At 43.6% G+C, this 22,456-nt stretch overlaps 1 protein-coding gene and 2 long non-coding RNA genes across 6 annotated transcripts in view; all 3 read right to left on the bottom strand.

Moving 5' to 3' along the window:
• Positions 1–529: 529 nt before the first annotated feature.
• On the bottom strand, positions 530–8,371 carry LOC149919078 (uncharacterized). The gene is made up of 3 exons (XR_016464411.1): positions 8,191–8,371; positions 3,914–4,077; positions 530–1,232 (listed from the first exon to the last, which is right to left on the bottom strand). It is a non-coding gene; the product is annotated as an uncharacterized LOC149919078 (long non-coding RNA).
• A 489-nt stretch (positions 8,372–8,860) lies between these two features.
• Positions 8,861–11,190, bottom strand: LOC149919077 (uncharacterized). Its single transcript, XR_016464410.1, has 3 exons — positions 10,969–11,190; positions 10,472–10,587; positions 8,861–9,628 (listed from the first exon to the last, which is right to left on the bottom strand). It is a non-coding gene; the product is annotated as an uncharacterized LOC149919077 (long non-coding RNA).
• A 1,986-nt stretch (positions 11,191–13,176) lies between these two features.
• TRAF3IP2 (TRAF3 interacting protein 2) overlaps positions 13,177–22,456 on the bottom strand; it is a 29,388-nt gene continuing 20,108 nt past the window's right edge. For 3 of the 4 annotated variants that reach the window (XM_090135880.1, XM_031610734.2, XM_090135881.1), the window contains 3 exons: positions 20,955–21,071; positions 19,720–19,794; positions 13,177–15,817 (listed from right to left, as the gene is read on the bottom strand). In XM_090135880.1, coding sequence (XP_089992006.1) covers positions 15,671–15,817; positions 19,720–19,794; positions 20,955–21,071 — 339 coding nt within the window. In that variant the 3' untranslated portion in view covers positions 13,177–15,670. The remainder of the gene's footprint in view (positions 15,818–19,719; positions 19,795–20,954; positions 21,072–22,456) is intronic. The other variant, XM_031610735.2, reaches the window with a different exon arrangement.

Raw genomic sequence — 22,456 nt, 5'->3', positions numbered from 1 at the left:
TTAGCTGTTACTCTTTGGAACCAAACATTTGGTATAATAAAAGCAACGCAGCCCTGTAGTGCAGATGTGGTAATATTAGTGACTTCATGGAAATAACTTAATGATTATGTTTAAAAAAAAACCAACACACACAATCCAAAGAATTGTTAAAATTACGTATGCAAAGAAAAAAATAATTTTAGTAACATGTTTTAAGTAACTGAATGTTGTAGAAAGAGGAAATGGTATTACTTGAGCACACAATTTCAGTTTAGCCAGGGGCTTTTAAAAATGTTGTTTAAGATAGGATGGGTTATAGGTTAGGGAAGCTAAACTACCAAGTTTATATGATGATAGAACTGAATCATTAAGAGTTAACCACCAAACTGATATGAACAGGTATGCAGTTTTACCTTAGATGCTTTTTCACGATTAATCTTGAATTTAATAATTAAAGTTAAATCTGCAGGTCCTTACACATGCAAAATGAATGAACTCAAGACTTTTTTTTGTTAAGTTGAATCTGTGTTTATCAGAGCCCTTTCAAAGTACAAGGGAGGTCACAGCTGTTCTTTTCATTCACATGTAATCTGGTAAAACAAACAACATATGTATGGGGCATAAGAGTTTAGCACTCAGAACATAGGGGTTTGTATATAAATTTGAAAACTGTAAATAACAAATTGTGCTTACCCTTTATCTTTCTGCCCATCAACCTGATTGGTTAATAAAGATTTGTGTTGGAATTGAGGTTTTAATGTGTTACATTGTTTAGAAAAATAACACTTTATCCAAGTGCAAGATAACAAGGTCCATGTTTACATTCTCAGCCTTAATTCTAATTGTCATAAGTCTCCTAGATTTACATAATTAGTACATTTACATAATCACTGAAGACCTTCATCTGCACTCCATTGAAAGTAGACCTGAACCCTGCTGAAAAAAATCACACTTATTCGTATTTCATACGGCAAGCATACAGGACTGACTGCAGATGTAGGCACAAAGACTTTTTCTTTAGAGCTTGGTGGTGTCTGAGCAAGCTTGGTAGTTTAGCACACCAGCACATAAATGCTCACAAGCAGTCTGCTGGCAGTCCATGCTGCCATATTGTGCCTAGAGTGGATAGGGCTTGGGGAGAGGAGATGCAGAATATTGCATGCTCACATTTGGCCGAAGGACTTTTGTTCTGTCACAGTGTAGACAATAGTTGTAGTGCTCTTATTTACTCAGGGAGATGGAGCTTCCAAATGCTGAATATTAAAAAACAAACAAAAAGCATGTCACTGAGTCTCTTGCAAGTCAAGTGGGAAGATGAGCTGAATATTTCACAAGTACTAAAAAATTCATCCTTTTTTTTTTCCCCCTTGATGGAGACAGCTACAGAAACCCATTAGTTTGCACATTAGTTGTCATGAGGAGATTTGCTCTTGCATCAGACATTGAACTTATATTTGACTTTCTCAAACCACAGAACTCTTACCCCTCATTTTATTCTAAAAATTCTGCCAATTCGGGGAAAATACACTTGCTAGACTGAAACACTAGAAAGCAAATACTTGAAAGCAGAATAGGTGCTTGTGATTCTGTTAAATGATAGTAGCAAAGATGAATTTCCTGTAGGAAATGAGTAATTCACAGGATATGGGTTAGAACTTGACACTATGCAAGTCACAACTGAAAGTTATCTATCACCATCTGTAAAGAGAATGGCCTCTTTACAGCTAGGTCAGACCCTTAAACTGTTCAGTGGCCAAGTACCTATAATAGAAAAGCCACCATAATTGTTAGCTGTCTTCTTATATGACTTGAGTTGGTGCTGTGCAAGTGTGACATTACTGTCTGTGCCAGGAAGTAATTAAATTATAGCACTTGCATAAAATCTTTTCTTGTGTAGTTAGTCTGCAGAGTGGCTTGGTAAGAGGTTTCAGTAGACACTCCTATTCAAAACACGGACAGGAAATCAAAAACATTTGAAGGCATCTTCTCAAAATAGAATGATCCTGAATGGATACAGCACAAGTCAACAAGACGAAGATGTCTGCATTTCCGAATGGTTTCCTTTTATGCTTACCTGCCAATCCTTCTAATTACCAAATTACTTGGCAAAATCAAGTAGAACGCTGCATAATCATCCTTTTTAATCTTCACTTGCCAAAAGAGCCCTAGTTTCCTGAGTGGGATATTCATGAAGCTTCATGACTTCTCTGCATTTGGAGCCAGAGAAAAAGGAATGGTTTGATACCTGGACTTAAGGTTGTTTCCTCTCCAGGCCTGCATGCTGAGTGGCCATCAAGAATAGGAAGCTTTGCTTTTTACTCAGTCTTCATCAGTGATAAAAAGGCAAGTTTAATTGGCAAAACAAATTAAATTTTCTTCCTACAGAAGAAAATTCCTACAGAATGTCTTGAATACATTTAAGGAATTGCCACATAACATTTTAAACTATCTTCTGGCTTAAGAGCAGTCACCAATCTTGAAAGGTTGAAAGAAGTTGAGCTTGCAAAAGTCTATATACTCAATTGCGTCTCCCGTGTCATCAAACTGTGGTTCTTGAAAGGTCTAGCCAAGGTAAACACATCAGTTCATGCTCCTCAGACTGGACTCATCAACTTCCAGGAGTCCCTATCCTTGACAAGAGTTTTATGTTCTTGTTTACTTTTGTCAGATAAGATGACCTGAAGGCTGCCACTATGAGAAGAGCAAAAATGTCAAGGAGCCTCAAGGCTTATATCTGCTCGATGGGTGTATGAGGCCTCAAAGTCACATAAGCAAATGTTCAATTCTGGCAGATATTGGGATACACCTCTCCTAGAACTCCTGCTGCTATATCAGAAGTAACTTTTCATTCATTTTGATGCATAAAAAGCTTTTCTGCAAGTTTGTTGTGCAGTGAAACACAAGCAATGACAGTGTGAGAATGTTCAATCATAAACAGCTTGTTTTAAAGCTATGCCTGCGCAGCAATGTATTGATATTTAAAAACTCAAGCAAAATTTTCAACTGTCTACCAGGCAGACAGTTTTATGATGAAGGCAAACCCTCATCCCTAAAAGCAAAAAATAAGGGCATTATAGAAATAACAATTGGCAAGAATACTTTTGTTGTCGAAGAATTCTGTACGTTTCCAGATTACAGCCAAGCAAAACATAGGTAAGCACCTGTCTGCAATCTGCACAGTTGCAGGATGTCTTTTCTGCCAACTCATCCCTTAGATAGTAATAATTTCCTTGTAGTTGTCCTATTGTCATACCTTACGCACAGTTGCTTGGACTTGCAGAGTGGCTCATAAATACAGTAAACTGGAGACTAGATAGGCTTAGGAAAATGAGGATGCAGGAGACTAAAAAATACTTAAAAAAAAAAAAGTGGGAATATGAGAGCAGAGCAGAAGGGGAGAAAAAGAATAAGCTCTGAGAAACATCAGTGCCAGTAAATGTAATACCCTACTCTCGAGCAAAAGAGAATAAAGCACAGATGGGAACGGGAGGGTATATTCATCCAAACCCATTATAAGAAAGCAAGCTGACTGTTTCTCTTGTATTCTTTACAGTGTTTTTATGCCGCTTCTATATAAAATCATGCATTGTCATTGGTAAGGAAAAGGTATACCTAGAATTTAAATGGTCCTTTAAAAGCAAGCATATGCTGCAGAAGTAGTGAGCAACAGAGATGGGAAATAAATGGTGGCAGCCATTCCTAGAGAATCCACAGACCTTCTGAAAGCTAGTGATCAAATCCAGGCTTCATCCTCCAACTTCAGTTAAATAAGCTGCAACAGTCACTGGCAGGTTTGTTTTCCTTTAAGTCAAAACTCCACTTTTGGACTTTGGACTCTTACCTTTGCCCTTTCATTTCAGTGGAAGACCAGCACGTACATATGAAAACAAATTATTTTATTTTCTGGAATGATCAAATCCAAATGTTATTTTACCTTTGCCAGCTTTGTGTAGGGTGATGTGCCATCTTGCACATTTATTTTCCTGGAGTGATTCCCAGAAGTATGCCATGCTTTTTCTTGCTCATGTCTCACTCGCTTTATTTATGAGTTGCCTACACCAGGTTGTCAGTCCCTGGGGACAGGGCTACACAGGAAATCTGTAAACGATATTTAATACATAAGAGTAGGAGAGTAGCAAAAAAGCACAGTAATACTACAAAGGATCTAATTCACAATATTCACACTTTCACCTAGATCATGGGTAACTTAGTGTCCCTGTTTTAAACCACAAACACTTTTATCTGTTTTGTCACGTAGAAGGAAAAGATGTGGCAAAGATTACAGAGTCTGAAAGAAATTTTACTTAATGCTCACTGATGCTCTTCAGCTGCTAAAAATTTAAAAGCTGAAATTTCACAATGCATCTTTGTAGCAGAGTTATGTAGTGCTAGAGGAGTGAGAATGAAATACTGTAGCCTGGTTCTCTATTTGGAATACCTAGCCTCAGTAAGCCTCACATTTACAAAAATCTGTCAGTTCTTGTGGAATTTGGTGGATTCAGTTTCTCAAACTGAGCACACAGAGCTTGGAGAGACACTGATTTAACATAAGAATAGATAAATACCAGCTTTTAGAATGTGCTAGTTGCTTAATAAAATTAAGAGTAAATGACTTCTACCTGAACTTTTTAAAGTGTGGAGTAAAATCCTTCCACGTTCAACATCCATACATAATCTGAAATATCAAACTTGTGAGTTAAATGCTGTGGGAGTGTATGTTCAGCTCAAAATACCAAAATGCGATTAAGGACAATGAGCCAACATTTCCAGGAGATATCCCTGTCAAGTGGAAACAATTCGAAGGGCAAATTTCAACCTGGCTTACAGAATTACAATTAAGTTACTCTCTGATGACTGAATCTAATAGCAGCATCGTAATTTTGCAGTTCTGGGTTCTTACTGATCACATAGAAAGTGCATTTTTAAAGATTTTTCTCACTATTAGGTACGTGAATTCCTATTAGCTGGAAAACCCATCAAGATAAGGCCTTCTTTCTCCCGTGCCATCACAGCTAGAAACAGCATTTTGCTGATGAAATCTGATCAGTATCATATTACCCCTTTGATGACACCTGTGCAATCTCATTAGTTGAGGAATAATATGACCTAAGGAAATTTAATCGCTAGTAACACTGTATAGGAAAACTGATATATAAAGTTTGATGTACATTTTGAACTGCAGTTGTACTTATAGGCTGACTGCCTGAACAAACAAATACTTTTTACCATCCCCTGGGCTTGCTGTGAGATGTTGCAGGCCTAGATTTTTCCCTATCATACAGATAAGAGTCACAAAAGGTCAGGCCAGAAAGCAGGGCGTCACCTCTCCCGTCTGATGTTCTGATTCATTTAAGAAGTCAATCTGATATTCATGCTTGCCTTCTTCACCTGGCAGATGTTCCATTGCTGGGTCTCTTTATAATCACTGCACTAGGTGTGATGAGTCTGCCATCCAACCTAGCTTGTTAATACATCAATACATTTCAAGGATGCTCTTAAACTTGCTTTTGGGGCCTGCAAGCTATAAGCACAGGATCTCACTCACAGGGCTGTCTACGTCTGTCTATGTGAACTGGCATTCAGTGAGGTGCTCAGCACAGCGCATGAGTGATGTGGGGCTGCCAGTATATGTGAGAACAAGCAGAGCAGGAAGCAAAACATGAAGCCAGACAGAACCAAGATCGTTCTGTGTGCTGTACAGAAGCAGCTTTGTGGCCATACAGGCTTTCTAGTTATGATGCACAAGTGATTGTACTTCTGCGTAAGGCCAAGCCCTCCTTCATTCTCACTATGACTGCAGAATGGGAGGGAAATGTAAGTGCTCTAAGTAACATAGCAGTTACCACCACCAGGTTGATTCAACCTTGCATCAAACAATATTAACCCTTTTGCTGATGTGCAGGATGGACACATCTGCTGGTAAGGTGACATGACATGCTGCTTCTGCCTGTTGTTTCTCCTAACACCTGGACTCTCAACATGATCACTTTAGAAGTTATTCACTAGTGACCCTAAAGAACTAATTGCTCAGTGAAATTACCAAGAGTGAGGTAGCCTGAGGACAGGCATTCCTGAAGCTAGCTTTTCAGATGCTGCCACTTGGTATCCCAGCTCTGGTGTCAGTGAGTACCTAAAGGGAAGCATTATCCATGGGTGCACCACTGTTTTTCTGATGTAAGGATCCCAAGTAAAACCAGTTACCTCACTGAAAGCTCACACCCATGCATCTCCCTATGCTCCTTCAGTACCGTACACTACTGAAATGGTCACCCTCTCCATCCTGACACCTGAGTGTGCAAGTAGAGCTCCTAGCCCTTTTCTCAGTGGCAGAGCTTTCACAGGTGTTTTCATCAGGCATACCAGAGCAACAGGCAGGTCCTGATGGATGTAGTCATTGCCCTTGGCAATGGGAGCATGCAGGTATTGCTGGTCAGGGAGCAGATCTCTTTGGGGTCTCAGACCCAGGACCTGAAGACAACTTTCCTAAAGGTATCCTCTCTGTCATACCCAGCTGCAGCTGAGTGAGGGATATGGCACTGGCCTTGGAGAAGCAGCACAATTTGTTCCAGTAGACAGGGCTGGAAAGAGCACATCCCACTTCATCACTGAGCCAGGATGCTTTCTGCAAAGGCACTGCAGAGTGTGAGCCACCAGCTGGGGAGAGGAAGAGAGAGAGCACATCTGATGTTGTCTTACCCTGGTCATTGGTCCCACAGGTTTCGGCCAAAACCGCAAGAGATGCCCCTTGTGAGTCTGGCTTTTTGACCTCTGCTGCTGCTGGTAGTGAAATGAAGATTACCCCTGTGGTGATTCAGGCTGACCTAGATTTTTATTTTTAAAACAAACTGGCTGGGGTTGCTGAGAAGTTTATGCTCCATTCTTGTTTGTTGTTGGTTCTGGGGGGACTGTTTTCTTTAATAAGAAAGAAATCACTCAGAAGCATGCCTAGGCTTGTTGCAGGTGCTTACATTCAGCTGTAACCTGCCTGGTTGAGAGCTTGGTGAGCTGGGGGAGGGAAAGCATGCTAGTTTGAACTGGATTTAGTAGAAGAATATTTTGACTTGGGCAGCAGAAAGAAAATTGTATAACACTGTTGTGCTATCCTGAGTAGGAGAAGCCAATGAATTGCATGACTCTTCTGTCTTTGCAATCAGCTTGTTATGCACAGAGCAACGCTGTGGGATTAAGCACTTTATCTGCTGGGCTTCCCCTGGCAGCATGTGAAGAAGTTCATTATAAGTGCTTATCACATGATCCACTTAATCAAACCACTGAAACTCTGAGAATAAGTCATTCTAACAAGACCCATCAGAGCTGCCTTACAAACCACTCACTGATATACTCTCCCTTGGTTCGCATACAATGGGTTTCCTTGTGTTGCAGTGCATGATACAGGAAGCCCATTATCCCCAGTCCAAATGCAGACGTAAAGAAAGGAAGCAGGGCTTACAAAGAAACGACAGATAATTTGCAGAGAATTCTAGTTAGCCACTCAAATCCCACATGCAGTTGGACCATAAGCCCTTCATAAGAAGGGCATTCTGGTCTACAGAACTACACACAAGGCAGCTACGTAAATAGCTAGTTTTAGCATTGTAAAATAGAGATGACACAGAAGAAGTTATTTGCTTCTGTTGATTAGAGGTTAATGAATGAAAACTATGAAATCAGAACAGAACCGTGCTTTTTGCTAGGCAATAGCACGTGTAATGCAAATAGCAGCAGAACTGATCAATATCTAAGCTCATGCAAAGTACCTTGAAAGCCTACTAACTCCCATTGTGCACTGGGGGTCAGAATGCTCAGATTCATGTGACAAGTCAGGAGCTTGCACATATGCTGGCTGCAGTTTGTGTCTGTATGCTGTACAGCTAGTCAGATAAATGACTTTTCCTGGAACATACCTAGGAACTGTTCTGGACATAGGAAACTGCTAGGTTGAGAGGTGCTCTGTGTCCCCAGAAGGATTCACTTTTCTTAGGCCCATCACAGTTTCCTAGCACTTACTGGTGTTACTGCACAGTCAGATCCGCAGGCAGTATCTCACAAGGGCATAGAGATGCTTGCCTTTCTGCTACCAGCTACACTGGCCTATGTAATATTATAATGTGATTAATATTGTAATGTGATAGAATGTACAGCAACAATAGCAGAGTGCCACAATCCAAGGCTGCAGCAGCATAGACACAGAAATGAAAGAAAAGTGCTTACCTTCAGAAAATCTCCACTAGGCAGGGATCTCCAAAGAGAAACCTTTGCATCCACTGCAACCCTTAAATGAGGTCTAGGAAGGGGTGGATCCTGGCTTCATCCCTTCTGGTCACTCATGTGCACTGCATGCACCTGAGCTCCCCTGGGTTGGCCCTGCCTTCCACCAGGTGTTCAATCACTGTTCCAGGCCATGGCCTAGCGTTTCTGTTACAGCCTGCACCAGCCTTCACATAAAAATGCCCTGATAACTTTCTCAGGCAACACTCAAGCTTATGTGAGAGCAGCATTAGGTTTGAATGTTGCTTTTAGGTGGGGATGCACAGGCTGAGCCTTCTTGTACTGGAAATTGCCACTGGAACAAGAAGCATCAGGTAGTTTTGAGACAAGATACTCATTAAGACATTAAAAACAGGAGAGCATGCAGGAGTGAGAAATATGGGCAAGAGAAACAAGACAGCAAGCTGGTTTGATACAGGTTATCCTTTTTTACCTCAGGTAGCTCCAGTGATGCAGGTCACAAAATCCATGGTATTGTCAGGTATTGCTTTGAGAAAATGGTGAAACCTATTTGTCCATGATCAACACAGAGCTCTAAAATGCAACCCGTATATTACTCCTGGGCCCAGCAAGGAGTCTGGCCTGCATCCACCAACAGACATACGGGCTTGAGATGAACAGCTTTCACTTAGTGTGCTGCTGGACAAGTTAGGTGATGACCCTTGTCTGTGTTCTCCAGGTACTTTAAACCTGGCTGTCTTGTCTTGACACAGCCATCAGTGTCATGACTGCTGAGGTAGCAGTGCACCAAGCTGGCACTGCCATGGCTATATTCCAGGGACACTCCTGCTTCAGTAGTTTGGTTTCCACAGAAGCCTGAAGGAAAATACCATTTTGCTGTCTTTTTCCTCTTTGTTTTAAAAATGCTAAATTATTTTACCTCATTTAAAATAAAATATAATGTATTAATATAATGTAACGCAAAAAGAAGACAAATCTATGCTAGCTGGTTGGTTTTGCCACTTCCTTCAGTGTGATTACTTTATAATTGCTTTCCTCTTTATCATACTTCCTGTCTGTCTTCCCAGTTTCTATTATTCCTATTTAAAGTCTCCATCTCATCTCTCTTTTGGGACATTCTTACTACTGGGTTTCTGCTGTTTCAGCTTCTTTACAGCCCCTGCTTCAGGAAAATCATCTCTGTTATAGACTGGAAGGAAAATGGACACATAAAAATTATTTGTATGCATGTAGTATTTTATTGAGTAAGTCTCAAATAATAACTTTACTTAAGTGGCCAGTTTGCCTTTATTTCCACTTCTAGTGTAAGGAACCCAGAGCAGAGTGAGTTGATAACATTCTGCTGACTGCAGCAATTCAGTGGTAAAGTGGAGATAAATCTTCTTTTTCCAAATGATTTCGCAGTGCCTTATCCATTGCCCTGTACATGGGGAAAGACACTTTTAAGCATCTGGAATCATTATTGGCAGGGATATCTTTAATCTTCTTAAAAGAGAAACGGTTGGTTGTCCTCAGAGTGCTGTTAATTAGGCATCAAAGAAAAATTGGCTTCTGTATTGATACTGAGACTGGGTCTCAGTGTTTCTGTATGTCCAGTTTATAGGAAAAATTTGGGAGGAAGACTGCAATGGGGGTTGCTTGCATGTAGCTGTATACATTCCTTCATGTCAATGAGATGCACACAGTATCTGCTGAGCATTTAAGTGATGCTACAGAATACAAACCCAGGTGGTTTTGGTCGGTACCAAGCCAGGCTGAGTTCTCTCTGCCAGCATAAGGATGAAAGAATCTTTAATGCATTAGCTACTCCTGCACTGTTCAGCTCAATCCCCACCAGTGTTATCTTTTTAGAAGTTTTTCTGACTAAATTGCTTCCTTTGAAGACTGCAGGCTTTTTAACAGCACTGCAGCACCCGCTGCTTGCTGAAAATCCTGAGGCCAGCACACCAGAGCATTGCGCTGCCAAACATGCCAGTCACAAAACATCACCTTTAGTGGGTTTTAACTGGAGGTAGCTGACGAAAAATAGAGTGGACGTGTTGTAAGAGCTGTTAGGCCAAGCAGAAGAAGATAGCTTTGAAGAAAGCCTCAAAGATAGTATTTCCAGAATACGGTCCTTTAGAAGAAGTGGAAAACCCAAAGAATGAAATACAGTCAGAACGAGCTCATTGCAGGTGGTGGTGGTCATGATTTTTTAAAGATCAATTTTAATTATCAACTACTTTAATCATTATTTTTTGTCCAGTGCCTAGCATTACGATACCTTTTCCTTCAGCCCCAGAAAAACACGCTGCTATGGTCCCTGGAGGCATTCCCATGTCACTTTTTCCACCTCAGGAGGCTGGCGTTACACAGCAGAGAGGACTTTATCAGCCTGACCTGCGGATGGGACGCTGGAAGTCTTTTGCCCCGGCAGGACTCGAGCCACCCCTTTCCCAGCAGCCAGTCTGCTGGGGTTCACTGTGAGCTGCCAGAGGTTCCGTGGACCCTCCTGTTAGGCTGGAGAAGGTCCCGAGGCCTGTCCGCCATGAGCAGGTGTCACAAAATGGCCGTCTTCTGTCACCACAGCTCAGGGCAGGTGTGAGGCTGCTGCTGGGAACCCCTGGTGTCACCACACACCAGTGTGTTCAGCTCAGCCTGCGGGGACCTCTGTCATCTGCCACTGGCACAGATTAAACAGAAGCGACAGCAGGGGAGAAGCTGTTAAATTAAAGCCAAAGAGTAACGAGAGAGATGTTTGCTTTGTGAGATAGCGCGCACCTGTTCTGCGTGCTGAGCACTCTCTGAGGCCTGCTCTCCTTCCTTACCACAGCTGGCCTTCGTGAAAGGCCGTGCAGCTCCCTGTTCCCTGCCAGGCCAGGCATTTCCTCAGCCTTGCCTTGCAGCCAGGCCCCGAGTTGGGCTGCAGGCTGGGGAGGGATCTCAACCAGTACCTGCAGTGAGTCTGCCTCACAGCCCGCTTCCTGCCTGTCCTGCCACCAGTCCTGGGGATGTCTGCCTCACGGCTCTGTTAAGTGGCACCAAGTGATGGCAGCTAGAAGGGCTCTCCGGGAGAAAATCAGCTCTGGAGGCAGCATTTCATGTCTTGCATGCAGGGTTTTATAGGATTACCTTTGTACCAGACCCACCATACGGTTCCCTCGCTGGAGAGGCCAGTGTAGTTTATTTGTGGGATGAAAACATTACTACCGTATTTCTGTCACACAGGTGGCTGGCATAAAAAATCTTCACACGCATTCATGTCATTGGAGTTCTGGCAAGCCTGCAAGACAGGCTGTTTCTCGGTGAGTTCTGTCTTTCCCTTCATGCTGCCTTCATCCCAGTGTTTGCTCTCAGTTTGGGCAGTGCATTTCCCTCTCACACCCCACAGGTGTGCAGGCACTGGGGAACAACCCCCAGTATCTCTGCAGTCCAGGCAATGCCTTCTTCCCCCAGCTCAGCAGCTCCTGCTGGCAGCAGTGCCCACCCATGGGAGGAACGCTCACATGCTGAAAGCTACTGCCCAACAATTTGCACACAAAGTTAATAACTGACTTAAGAGATCTTAACAGATGCATTTCTAGGGCTGCTCCTGTTATATTTTTCTCTCTTGGCCTCCAGGCTCTTGTTTTCTGTAATTTCCTTCCTAAACTTCCCTGTAACCCTAATCTCTTTTAACACAAGCATGTTAGTTTTGAAGCAGCCTGCATGTTTCCAGCCTCTCCTTCTCCCTTACCTGCTGATTATTTCTTTTTCACCGTCCTCTCCCTACTTGTGTTATTTGCAAAAACCTGCCTTTCCCCTCCCTCTCCCTCTCCACAGCTCCCACCATCTGTCTCTCTACAAACACAAAGCTGTAGGGGAAATGATTCACTCGGCTGCGAGCTCATTACTCACACTCTCCCCATCATGGTTTCTGTCCTTGTAGGACGCTCTAACTAATGTAAAGATCAATGGATCCTGGGAATTGTTATTCAATTAAAAAAAAAATGCCCCAGCAGTTAAATATATGGAGCTCTTTGTACTTCCTCAGCACCGACTCTTTATTTTTCTCCCTTATTCTGCTATCATTGTTTTTCAGACAGGGATCATTGAAACAGAAGAATGGAAATGGTCGCTGGAGCATTTAGTGCAACCTTGTGTATCACATGATGCAGGAATTACTTAATGAAATTCCCTGGCCCAAACCAAGCAAATCTGTGGTAAATCTAGAGCACATATTTTAGGATGACAGCCAGAATGATGAAAGGAATTTACTACCCAGCCTTGCTAATCATTTTGAATGCTTAACTGCTCTCCCTAATATGCGGCTTTGTAAGCAGCAAAACAAACACAGCCTCATTTCCTGCAGCTTTCTCCCCTCCGGCCTCACCCACACTGTGCACTCTGAAAGCCCCCTCCGAGCTGTGGCCGGGGCTGGTTGGTGAGGAGGACACAGGGCTGAGCTCGCATTCCTGCCAGCTCTGGCAGGCCAGCACAGCACCTTCAGGACTAGGTGGAGGCCCACATCACACAGTGCCTCTCCTCCAGGCCAGACTTGGGGATCTCTGGTACTCACTATGTCCTTGATATGTAGGCACGAAGTACATTGTGGGAGCCAACCATACCTGGGGGTACCCAGCCCAGCACTGTCACCAGGCAAAGAGAGGGGTTATCCTGCTCTGCAGCCTTACCTCCAGTGCTGGGTGTGCGTTGGGTGCCATGATGTTAGAGAGACATAAAGCTATTAGGAAACGTCTAAAGGAGGACTACAAAGATGGTGAAAGGTCTGCAGGGCAAAGTGTGTGGCAAGCAGCTGAGGTCCCTGGGTTTGCTCAGCCCAGAGCAGGGGAACTGACAGGAGCCCTCATGGCAGCTGCAGCTCCTCACAGGGAGCAGAGGGACAGCACTGAGCTCTGCTCTATGTGACAGCATCAGGGCCCAAGGGAATGGCATGGAGCTGTGTCAGGGGAGGCTTAGCAAAAGATTCTTTGCCAGAGGGTGGTGGGCATGGAACAGGCTGCTCAGGGCAGCGGGCACAACCCCAGGCTGCCAGAGTTCAAAGAGCACCGGGACAACGCTCTCAGACATAGGGTTTGAATTTCGGGTGATCCTGTGTGGAACCAGGAGCTGGACTTGATGCTGCCTATGGGTCCTTGCCCACTAAGGCTATGATTCTCATTCTGTTCTATTCTGTATTTATTTGAGCTTCTACCTATCAAATGTGGAAGGAATTGGCTTTTGAGATCAGAAGCTGTTTGAGACAGGCTGATCGATAGATGTTTTCTTTAGAAACCAAACTAAAAATGGGAATACAAAGTGTGTATTTTTGTCCTTTCAGCTTCTAGCTATTAGATCTAGTTTATATTTGCAGAGGGTAGCAAGAATCATCGTCATTCCATATTGAACATGCCTGCCCTTGGGTTTATTTCCTGCTGGGGTTTCCCTGGCCCAGTTGGTTCAACTTCTTCTGCCATGGTCTTGTTGCCAAATGACATCCTGCATTTCCAACCTCAAGTCCCCTACCCTGTCTGTTCTCCCTCAAACATATTCCTACAAAATGTATGTTTTGAGTCCCAGAATTATTTTTGAGTGTTAAAATACTTTAGATATGTTAAAGTACCTGAGACAGCCATACAGGAGTGGCAGATAAACAGCAGCACTTCAAGAAAGTTGCATTTTCTAGAACAGCACTTGGAATCTGAGCTTAAAGTTGTGCAGCACTCTGAGTGACCCTAAATGCCAATGTTTAGGTAACTAAGTCCCCCTCTTACCCCTCCCTCTGTATTCACTTTGTTGACCTTTTAAGAAGGATTTCTGTCATAGTTTTAGAAAGTTATTTTCTTAATTGGAAACTTAGCTTTTCATTTTATCATATGGAAAAAATGGGACATCCCCTCCCCACTCTCCCATGTGTAGGTAGCAAGAAGTGCTGCTGCATAATAGAAGTTTGTTGTGCCTTGTCAGGAAACTGCCAGCATGCTGAGTATGAGCCTCTTTCAGTTGCTGGGCTATGAGATTTCTCTCTAGAAACTGCGGAGAAGCACAGCAAATATCACAATGAAAATTATGAGATCTGACAACACTGGAACCACCCTTCTCCTAGTTCTCTTAGGCAGCTGTAACTCTTTATGCAAAAGGAAAATCTATGAGGGTATCTGCAACATAGTGCTGTAATTGTTCCTCATGAGCACCATGAAGCACATCCTGTATTGACATACCACACTAGCACGATCTTCATGGAAAGCTAATTAAGTATTTTGGGCAATGTAACAGGAGTATCAGCTTCTGGTTAATTTACTTTTCAGAGAACTAAACACATTTACTTTGTCATGAAGCTGTATTTGGGTCACTCGGTAACAAACAATAAAGTGGAAGAGGATCTTGGAAAGAGCCTGTATTGCACAGGCATGGAGTGCTCTGCACCAGAGCAGGAGGTTCTTGTATGCCTACTCTAACAATAATGCCTGCGGGATTTCAAGCCAACAGGGTTCACTGTTATCTCAGCAAGGTTAAAGCAGTTAACAAAAGAACCCTCACCAAAGTAGTGCTTATGTTCTCTGCAAAAACACACTCAGACTTTAGCAGATGTGAAGTTGCTGAGCCTTCTTGGTTGCCAGCACCCCACAGCTCTCCAACATCTTTGATTATTTTATTGTTCCGTACTGCATACAAGTTGTAGGAGTCAATGTTATTTCTCTTAACAACCGCTGGTTTCCAAATGGCAATTGTTCTTTGACATGCTCTGTTTCAAATAAGGGATGAAGAGCAGTAATGAAGCTAAAAGCCCACTATAAAAGTACTTCAGCATTCCATGGTACTGACTGCACACGCAGTAATACATTTAGCTGTCCTTTTGTGGACTGTTGCTGTAACATGCTGAAGGTGTTAGGGACTGTGCTCTGAGGAAATGGAACTCCAGAGGCTTCAGATCCAAGAGTCCTCTAATTCAAGACTTTGTCTCTGTGCAAGACAGTCTAAGTAAAACTTGCATTACTCAACAGTTACCATTCCCCATCGTTCCCAGTAATAGTAAAAACTTGAGGCAACATATAAAATAGCCTTACAAAAGGCAAATATATTTAATAGTGCATGTACAAATTAATTGTCTGATAATGCTGTACAAGGCAGGGATATCTATAAAGAATACCTGAGCAAAAAGGAGGATGTAATTTTTATTTTACATTTATTGCAACATTATTTCTGGTATTTGTTTGCTGTATCGACTAATAAAGGGATATGTTAAAAACAGATGTTAAGATAAAGTTGGGCATTCATTCCATTTGCAGCTTTTTTAAAAACCTAGGAGAAAAGAGTTCTGCCCCATCAGTTTCAGAAATAGATGTTTAACGTGGTGGAGAACAAGCAGAGCCTGAGCTACCCAAGATTCCTTAAGCAGAAGCAGTGTCTTCTGTCATCAAAAAGAGCCATCTGGAAAAGTGCTGGCTCCCTGCCAAAAGCAACCCTTTAACAACTGCTTCTCGTGCACTTTAAGAGATAATGTTCATAAGGGCACAACCTGGAGTGTTGGTAAAGGTCCTATTGGAGGAGCAACATATTCCTCCTCTCTCAGTAGCCGCAGGAGGATGTTCTTCTTGTTCTTTGGCCAGGTATAAATGTGAGTGTTCTGCAACCAGGTAGGCACGTGCTCCTGAAGAACAAGAAAAAAGTGAAATCCCATAAGCTCTCCTGAATCTGTACCAGAATTTTGCAGATTCCATTAGACTCTGCCAAGCAAGATTTCATTCTGTCTGTTCTAGACACTCTGTAACAACAAGAAATTTTAATTTGGCTTCAGAATTGTATTTGGGTTCCTAAATAAATGAACTCCGTACGATCTCACAGCTTGCCTGTCTCTCTTTCCTTACTGCCATCATGTTGGCTGATTTCACCATATTTCAAAGGGATTCTGATCTCAATGACAGGCTTCAAAGAGCTCCTGAAAATAAACACTGAGGAGAGAAGTGCACATTTAGGTGCCCCTACCAGGCTGCAGCCCATGTTTCTCCCTTAGCTGCCGATGGATCTACATTGTGTGTTCAATCCTAAGAATCCAGAGGGAAGCTCCTCTCATCCCAGTGGTTTTCTTGAGTGCTGTTCCCTTGTGCTGCTTTGCCAAGCTGAATGTCCTCTGGCCACCTCCCAGGTCTAGTGCTGAGTGCGAGAGGAGGCTAACACACCTCTACATGAGCAGGGGCAACCTCCTCACTCCCAGCATGTCACATGGGCTGGCCAGTGTCTGTTAGCATCATGGAGCTGGGACCATCGTCCCACCATTGCTGCACTGTGGTGGTGGGCTGAGGGAGAGTGGCAAGCTCAGCCTCCACGTTCCTATGTCTTCGTAGCCTGGGAGGTTTCCATACAAACATGTGGATGTGGAGGTGAGGAGGGCTGTATTCTTATCCCTAATTAAAAGAGGGTCAAGGGCTGACCCTTTACCAAAACCAGCTCACGCCCACTGTGGTAATAAACATTTCTTTTAGGAGAGCCCTTGCTGGAGGCACCAGCATGAAGCCAGAGTGAGCAAGCAGGTAAGGTTGGTTCACTGCAGGAGAGTTGGACCAGATGACCTTTAAAGGTCCCTTCCAATTCTAAGGATTCTATCATTCTGTGATTCCAAGGTAAGCAACTAGCAGTGAAGGCATCTAGTACTTGCTCTCGGGACCCACTATTTAGCAGGGCAGCATGTTGCCAAGCTGCGACAAAATGCAGCACAGGTTTACCAAATGAGATCTCTACCTGTCTTTGATGAGAAACTACATTTTTTGGAGGAAGGAAATGCAGTAGACCCAGTCCATCTGTACTTCAGCAAAGCATGTGATGTAAGTCCACATGGGAAATCATTAGTTAAGCTTGGAAAGATGGAAATTAGTGTGAGAAATGGATGGTAAGTAAGAAGCTGGCAAGTGGGGATATAACAACAGAGGCACTCTATGTCCAGAGACGGGCTGCACGCTGTCTGCCAGAGCTGGTCCTACAGCCAATTGCATTGAGTGTCCTCCATAGTGAAGTTGGTGCAATAAGCACTGGCACTCATCAACCCAGGCAGTAATTTTAACGTGTAGGAGGTGTGCAGGGCAGGTGTATTATTTGGGTCCAGAAAGAGTGGAGAAAATTAGAAGGGGACTCTGTCAAGCTGTGGCTCTTCTCTCAGCACGTGACAGCAGCTGTTGTACCAGATCAGAGAGTAATGGGAAAAGGGTTACTGCCTTGCTTTAAATTCAGATCTGTATCTGTTAGCAGAGAGGAAATTCTGAGCAGTGCAGAAAGAGTGTTTGATAACTCTATGGATCGTGTAATAGGAACAGGGTAGAGTGTGTCAGTGCCAAGGGTAGGGTTGTCCATTCAGGGCTGTATTGTGGAGCCTGCTTTGAGCCATGCTTCAGAGCAGCTCTGCTCACAGCTCTGCCAGCAGCAGTCATCCTGGGGCACTCACAGCTGAGCACACCAGGCAGTGGTGAGAAAACCAGGAAGGAACATTTATGTTGGTTGGCTTGATGCAAGCCTCGAACAAGCAAGACCCAGGTTTCCTCTATCAGTGTGTGACGGGAAGCTGGAAATGCCAGTTCCACCTTAACTGTGTGTCACGTTTTTTCCCCTCATTATTCAATTTCCTGATGAACATTCTTTGGCTCACACAGATCCTTTCCCGTTGGAGGCCAACTAGCTTTCACATACCATCAGTGCTTTATGGTGTACTTCAGATGAGATTAACTCAGCTAGTATCCACGTCCCCAAATGAAACCTCCCAAACTGCTTCCCTGCTCTTTCCCACTGCCAGGTACAACGGTACTTGAACACAAAGAAAAAAGGGGAGAGCAAAAAAGACAAAATGAATCATCTGACTCTATATATATGTGGCATTTTCCACCCCTGGAATGGTACAGGTTTTACAAACATTGGTACCTAACCTCTGGCTGCCTGTGTCACTGCAGTGTGTCCAAGCCCCTGGCACTGCTGTACCCACCACCTTGGCTGTTCTCAGTCATGTTTCCACTGACCAGTGAGATGGGAGGCAGAGGTCCACCAAAGACGAGCATGAGCAAGGAAACCAAGCCTGAACAGAAAATGCTGCTCTCCATAATTCAGCTGAGACAGGCAGCCCTGGAAAAGCTGAAGGGTGATGTGGACTGCGGAGTGATAGGCAGGAAGGCTGCCTGGGAACTGCTGCTTTGATAGCAGCAGCTGAATCAACCAACCCTGGAAATTCCTTGTTCACTATCTGAGAGCTGCTGCTATATACTAAATAGTTTTTTGACACATAAAGTTCAACCAAAACTAACTAAGTTTATTGTTCTTGTGTCTGTCTTGAGGCCCAGAGAAGGCTCTAGCGTCTCTGTGGCCCCAATGTTACTGTGCCAAGTGGCTGCGGGCTGCAGGGTCTGCTCGCACAGCAGGCACTCCAGAAGCCCCTGAGGCCAGGAGCAGCCCTGCCCTTTGCCCCCAGGCTGACCGAAAATACCAAACCAGTCACTGCCTTTGGTCTGCTTGGTTCCCACCTGTCCCATCACTGGGCTTTGCACAGTTAATGCAAGTAACAGACCAGCAATGTTTGTGAAGGAAGTGGAATGACATAAAATACCAGGGGTAATGCTCATTACAAAGAATCTCACAAACTCTAGTACATGTTTTCAAACTTCTGAGCTTATATGACACTGAAATCCGCAAGTGCTGTGGGATTTCTCAGCTCTACACTCACTCAGTGACAATATTGTAGAAATGTTAGGATACAAACTCTGGGCACCCAAATGAATATAAAGAATCTGAATTCCCTCCTCCAAAACGCAGCTGTACCTAGGGGTAACGTGACAGCTACCCAACAGTGCACACAGTATTTAGTGATGAAAAGTGAACAAGAATATCCATTACAAGTCTGAGGAAGAATGCCATTTCTCAATGATAACTGAAGCCATTTAGCTTTTCTGGCCCTGTAAAAATCCAGCAGGTTCTCTCAGCATGAGGAAGAAGGATAAGGGAACCTACTGCCTTATAAACTTCTTCCTCTCAAATTAATCAGTAAGGAACGCCAAAGGAATTGCAAGTCCTAAAAAAACATTCTGTTTGCCTTTGATGGGCCCATCAAAGTTCAAGCAATGGCCTAGCACTTTAATATTTATGATCCTCTTTATTTTTATATTCTCAACCCACCCTTTTCCAGATCCTCACTTCACATCAGCCATAAATCTCCCCCCATCCCACTCATCAGCATTACATCTGGACAAAATTATAAAAGGGTTAATACAAAAAGCATGCTTGTTGGATAGATGGTCTCTCTCCATTGAAATTCTTTCAATGCTCGAGACAATTTGAGTTTTAGTTACACATTCATCATCAGAAATACATTTATGTACTGATTTATATTGCGGATAAAATGCTTTTATTTGTGTGTACATAAAACTGTAAACTTCTCATGTAAAATACAGCTGGAATATTACCAGAGGGATATTAAGAACCAAGAAGTTTTTTTGTTTTTAAGGTTTCTTCTGGTGCACTGAGATCAAAATAACATGTGTCTAATGATCTGACAAAAATATATATATGCATGTATGTTACCTTTTTGGCATTTGGGAAAAGCACAGGGATGAATCTGAAGTTCATGCTCCCTTGTTGTATGAACTCAATCTGCATCTACAACAGAACAAATTGCCATATTTATTGTGATGAAGGTTGTGTTGCATTGTCTTTGCATGCAGCTGAATCCTATGCATAAAAACATTCACTGCTTACTTAAACTGCTCTTAAGTGATCTGATCTAATGCTGGTGGACTCTAGATATCTTTCTTTTTTTTTTTTGGCCACTTAATTAAATTCTTCTTTACTACAGGATACAGGAAAGGAAAGAATACAGGAAAGATCTGTCAACATTTGAGCATTTACTTCTGTGGTATGAAATAATTGTGGTTTTAGCTGCAGTTTTCAGTCCCATGAAATCCCTCTAGAACCAATGAAGCTTAGCTTAAGGCCCCTGTTCACTGTCTGTGTTCAAGCTAGGCCCAAGCCTTTCCCGCGTGTGGGGCTTGGCCTGTCCCCATATCCCCAGGACACTGGCAGAATGAGGCACAGACTCCCATGAGCAGTGAGAAGAGCGCAATTCTGCTGTGAATTCATCTGTTGGTGCCAGTTTCTGAGATGCTGGACTGCAGGATTAAACTGGGAGATGGGCCTGGAGTAAGAAAGGAGGGAAACTGCAGATCCAAGGAGAAAGGATGAATTGTGTGGCTCTGTACACAATTCTGAGCTCTCTATCCCATTGCAGATTGCTGAGATGATAGGTCCCACGTCCTGCAGCAATCCCCTGCTACCTATGTCACCAGGGCCCTCCCTTTGCAGCTCTGTCCTTTCTTTGCCTCGCAATCCCGTGTTTCAACCAGGTCTAGAGCTGCCCCAGAGAAGACCCCAGTTACAGGATGGCTGAAGTGATACAAAGTGATAGGGACTAGTTCACAGGGGGGAAGGCCAGGCAGCATTAGATGAGGTTGTGCCCAGGCCTATATGGCCGGGCAGTGTGGGTTCCAGAAGGTGAAGGAAGAAAAAAACATGGAACAAAAAAGAATATGGAAGAATGAGATGTGCGTGTTTAATAGGATTTTTCTTTCTTGAACCTCTTAGCAGATGTTAATGAGCATAGGGAGCTGATGAGAGGGAGGATTAATGAATTCCAAAGGGGGGTGTTTAACTATGGGGATTAGTGAAAACAAAGCAAAGAACCTGCCATTTGGAGACAGATTTGTCTTTTCAGAAGAAGAGAGGGAGTCTTTGTAAAGCAGCAAATGCATGTCCTTGCTTACCATCCTGTGGATGTATTTAGTATGTAAGCCGTGTTCATCCCTGTCCAGCTGGGACTCAGCCCCTTCCACATCCTGTTTGTATTTTGGACTGATTGCTATGATTATCATCACCGTCTTCTGTTAGGGAGAAAAGCACTTTTATGAAATTGGGAAATGCAGTGTGTTTGGTGGAGGCAGATCGGAAATCTGCCAGTTTGTGTTTTAAGTGATCTTTATGTTCTTGGCGAACGTGAGAGGATCTCATTCATTCTGGCAGGAAATGCAGGAGAACTCAGACACTCGTTCTCCTCTTTATTTCTTGAGACCGCATAATATAGAAAAACCAAATGGCAGGAGATATATTAGCAGCTTCCAGCTTCCAGTTGGAATCCTGTAATAAAAAGCTACTTTTTATCAGCGCAGAGTGTGTATGTACATACACAGAAAAGTTATCTTTTAATGTTTTCCAACAGCTCATGTAAAAGTACGTCTTTTTAACCATGGCTTTCTGTACATAAAGACACTGAAGGCGGCTGTCTGTGGAAACTGCACCTGGGGCTTTCAGTAACAGGAACAGGAACTCTTTTTGCCTGTCCCTCAGTGGTGAGGTGTGCAGAGCTGGGCTGTGGCCTGCACAGGCTTAGGGGTACCTGGCAGCACCATCCCTCCGTGCTGTGAGCCGAAAGCAGTGCTCCTCGCCTATGCTGTGACCTGTTCAGTCCCAGGCCACTGCTGATCTCAAGTTTCCACTGAGAGCCTGTCCTTCCTATCTGGGAAATCTCTCTCTTCCCTAATGGTGGGCCAGTGAAGAGGTTCAGCAGATGAAAGCCTCCTACTTTTGTTTACCTAGGGCCTGTCTTTTATCCCAGCCACATCAGGCTTTGTAAGGCTTCCAAGTATGTGGCTCCCAGTCAGCCTGGCACCTAATTAACTCTTTCCTTCTGTGCAATATCAAGGGAATTGCCCCACCACAGGGTCAAAAACAGTAAAGAGCCATTATCCCTCATACTGACTTAACGCACTCCAGAATTACTTTTGCTTCTGCCTGACGTGCACGTAAGCACTTACAGATGTTGAGGGTTTGCAGAGACATTCCTGGGCGCACACACCCCCCGCTTGTGCCCTAACAGTCCTTCCTCGCTCATGTGTGTGAAGGTTTAGAAGCTGGAAACTGCCTCTGCAGTTAGAGCAGGAAAACAACATCTCTGGGGGAGGGGGGGAGGCAGCCAGAGGAGGAGGAACCATACATGGCAGGGGGAATTGCTCTCTGTGCATCCCAGTTTCTCCTACTGACTGCGCAGAAGTCCCATGGGAGTTCTGCCAGTTTGTTTTTTAAGTGCTAACGATGTTCTTGGCAAAACCAAATTCACTGTGGTGTCTAGTTTCAATACCTCAATTATACATGGTGAGTTCATGCCTAATCTGTCCTGGCAATGGTCCCAAAATGCACGGCTGCATTGCCACAGCGGAGGCCCCAGGCTGGCTGTGCACACAGTAGGCACAATGCCTGCATGGTAACGTAT

This window comes from Phasianus colchicus, chromosome 2 (genome assembly GCF_987193195.1).
Source record: "Phasianus colchicus chromosome 2, bPhaCol1.hap1.1, whole genome shotgun sequence".
Taxonomy (NCBI): Eukaryota; Metazoa; Chordata; class Aves; order Galliformes; family Phasianidae; genus Phasianus; species Phasianus colchicus.
This window is presented reverse-complemented; position numbering and strand designations above follow the sequence as displayed.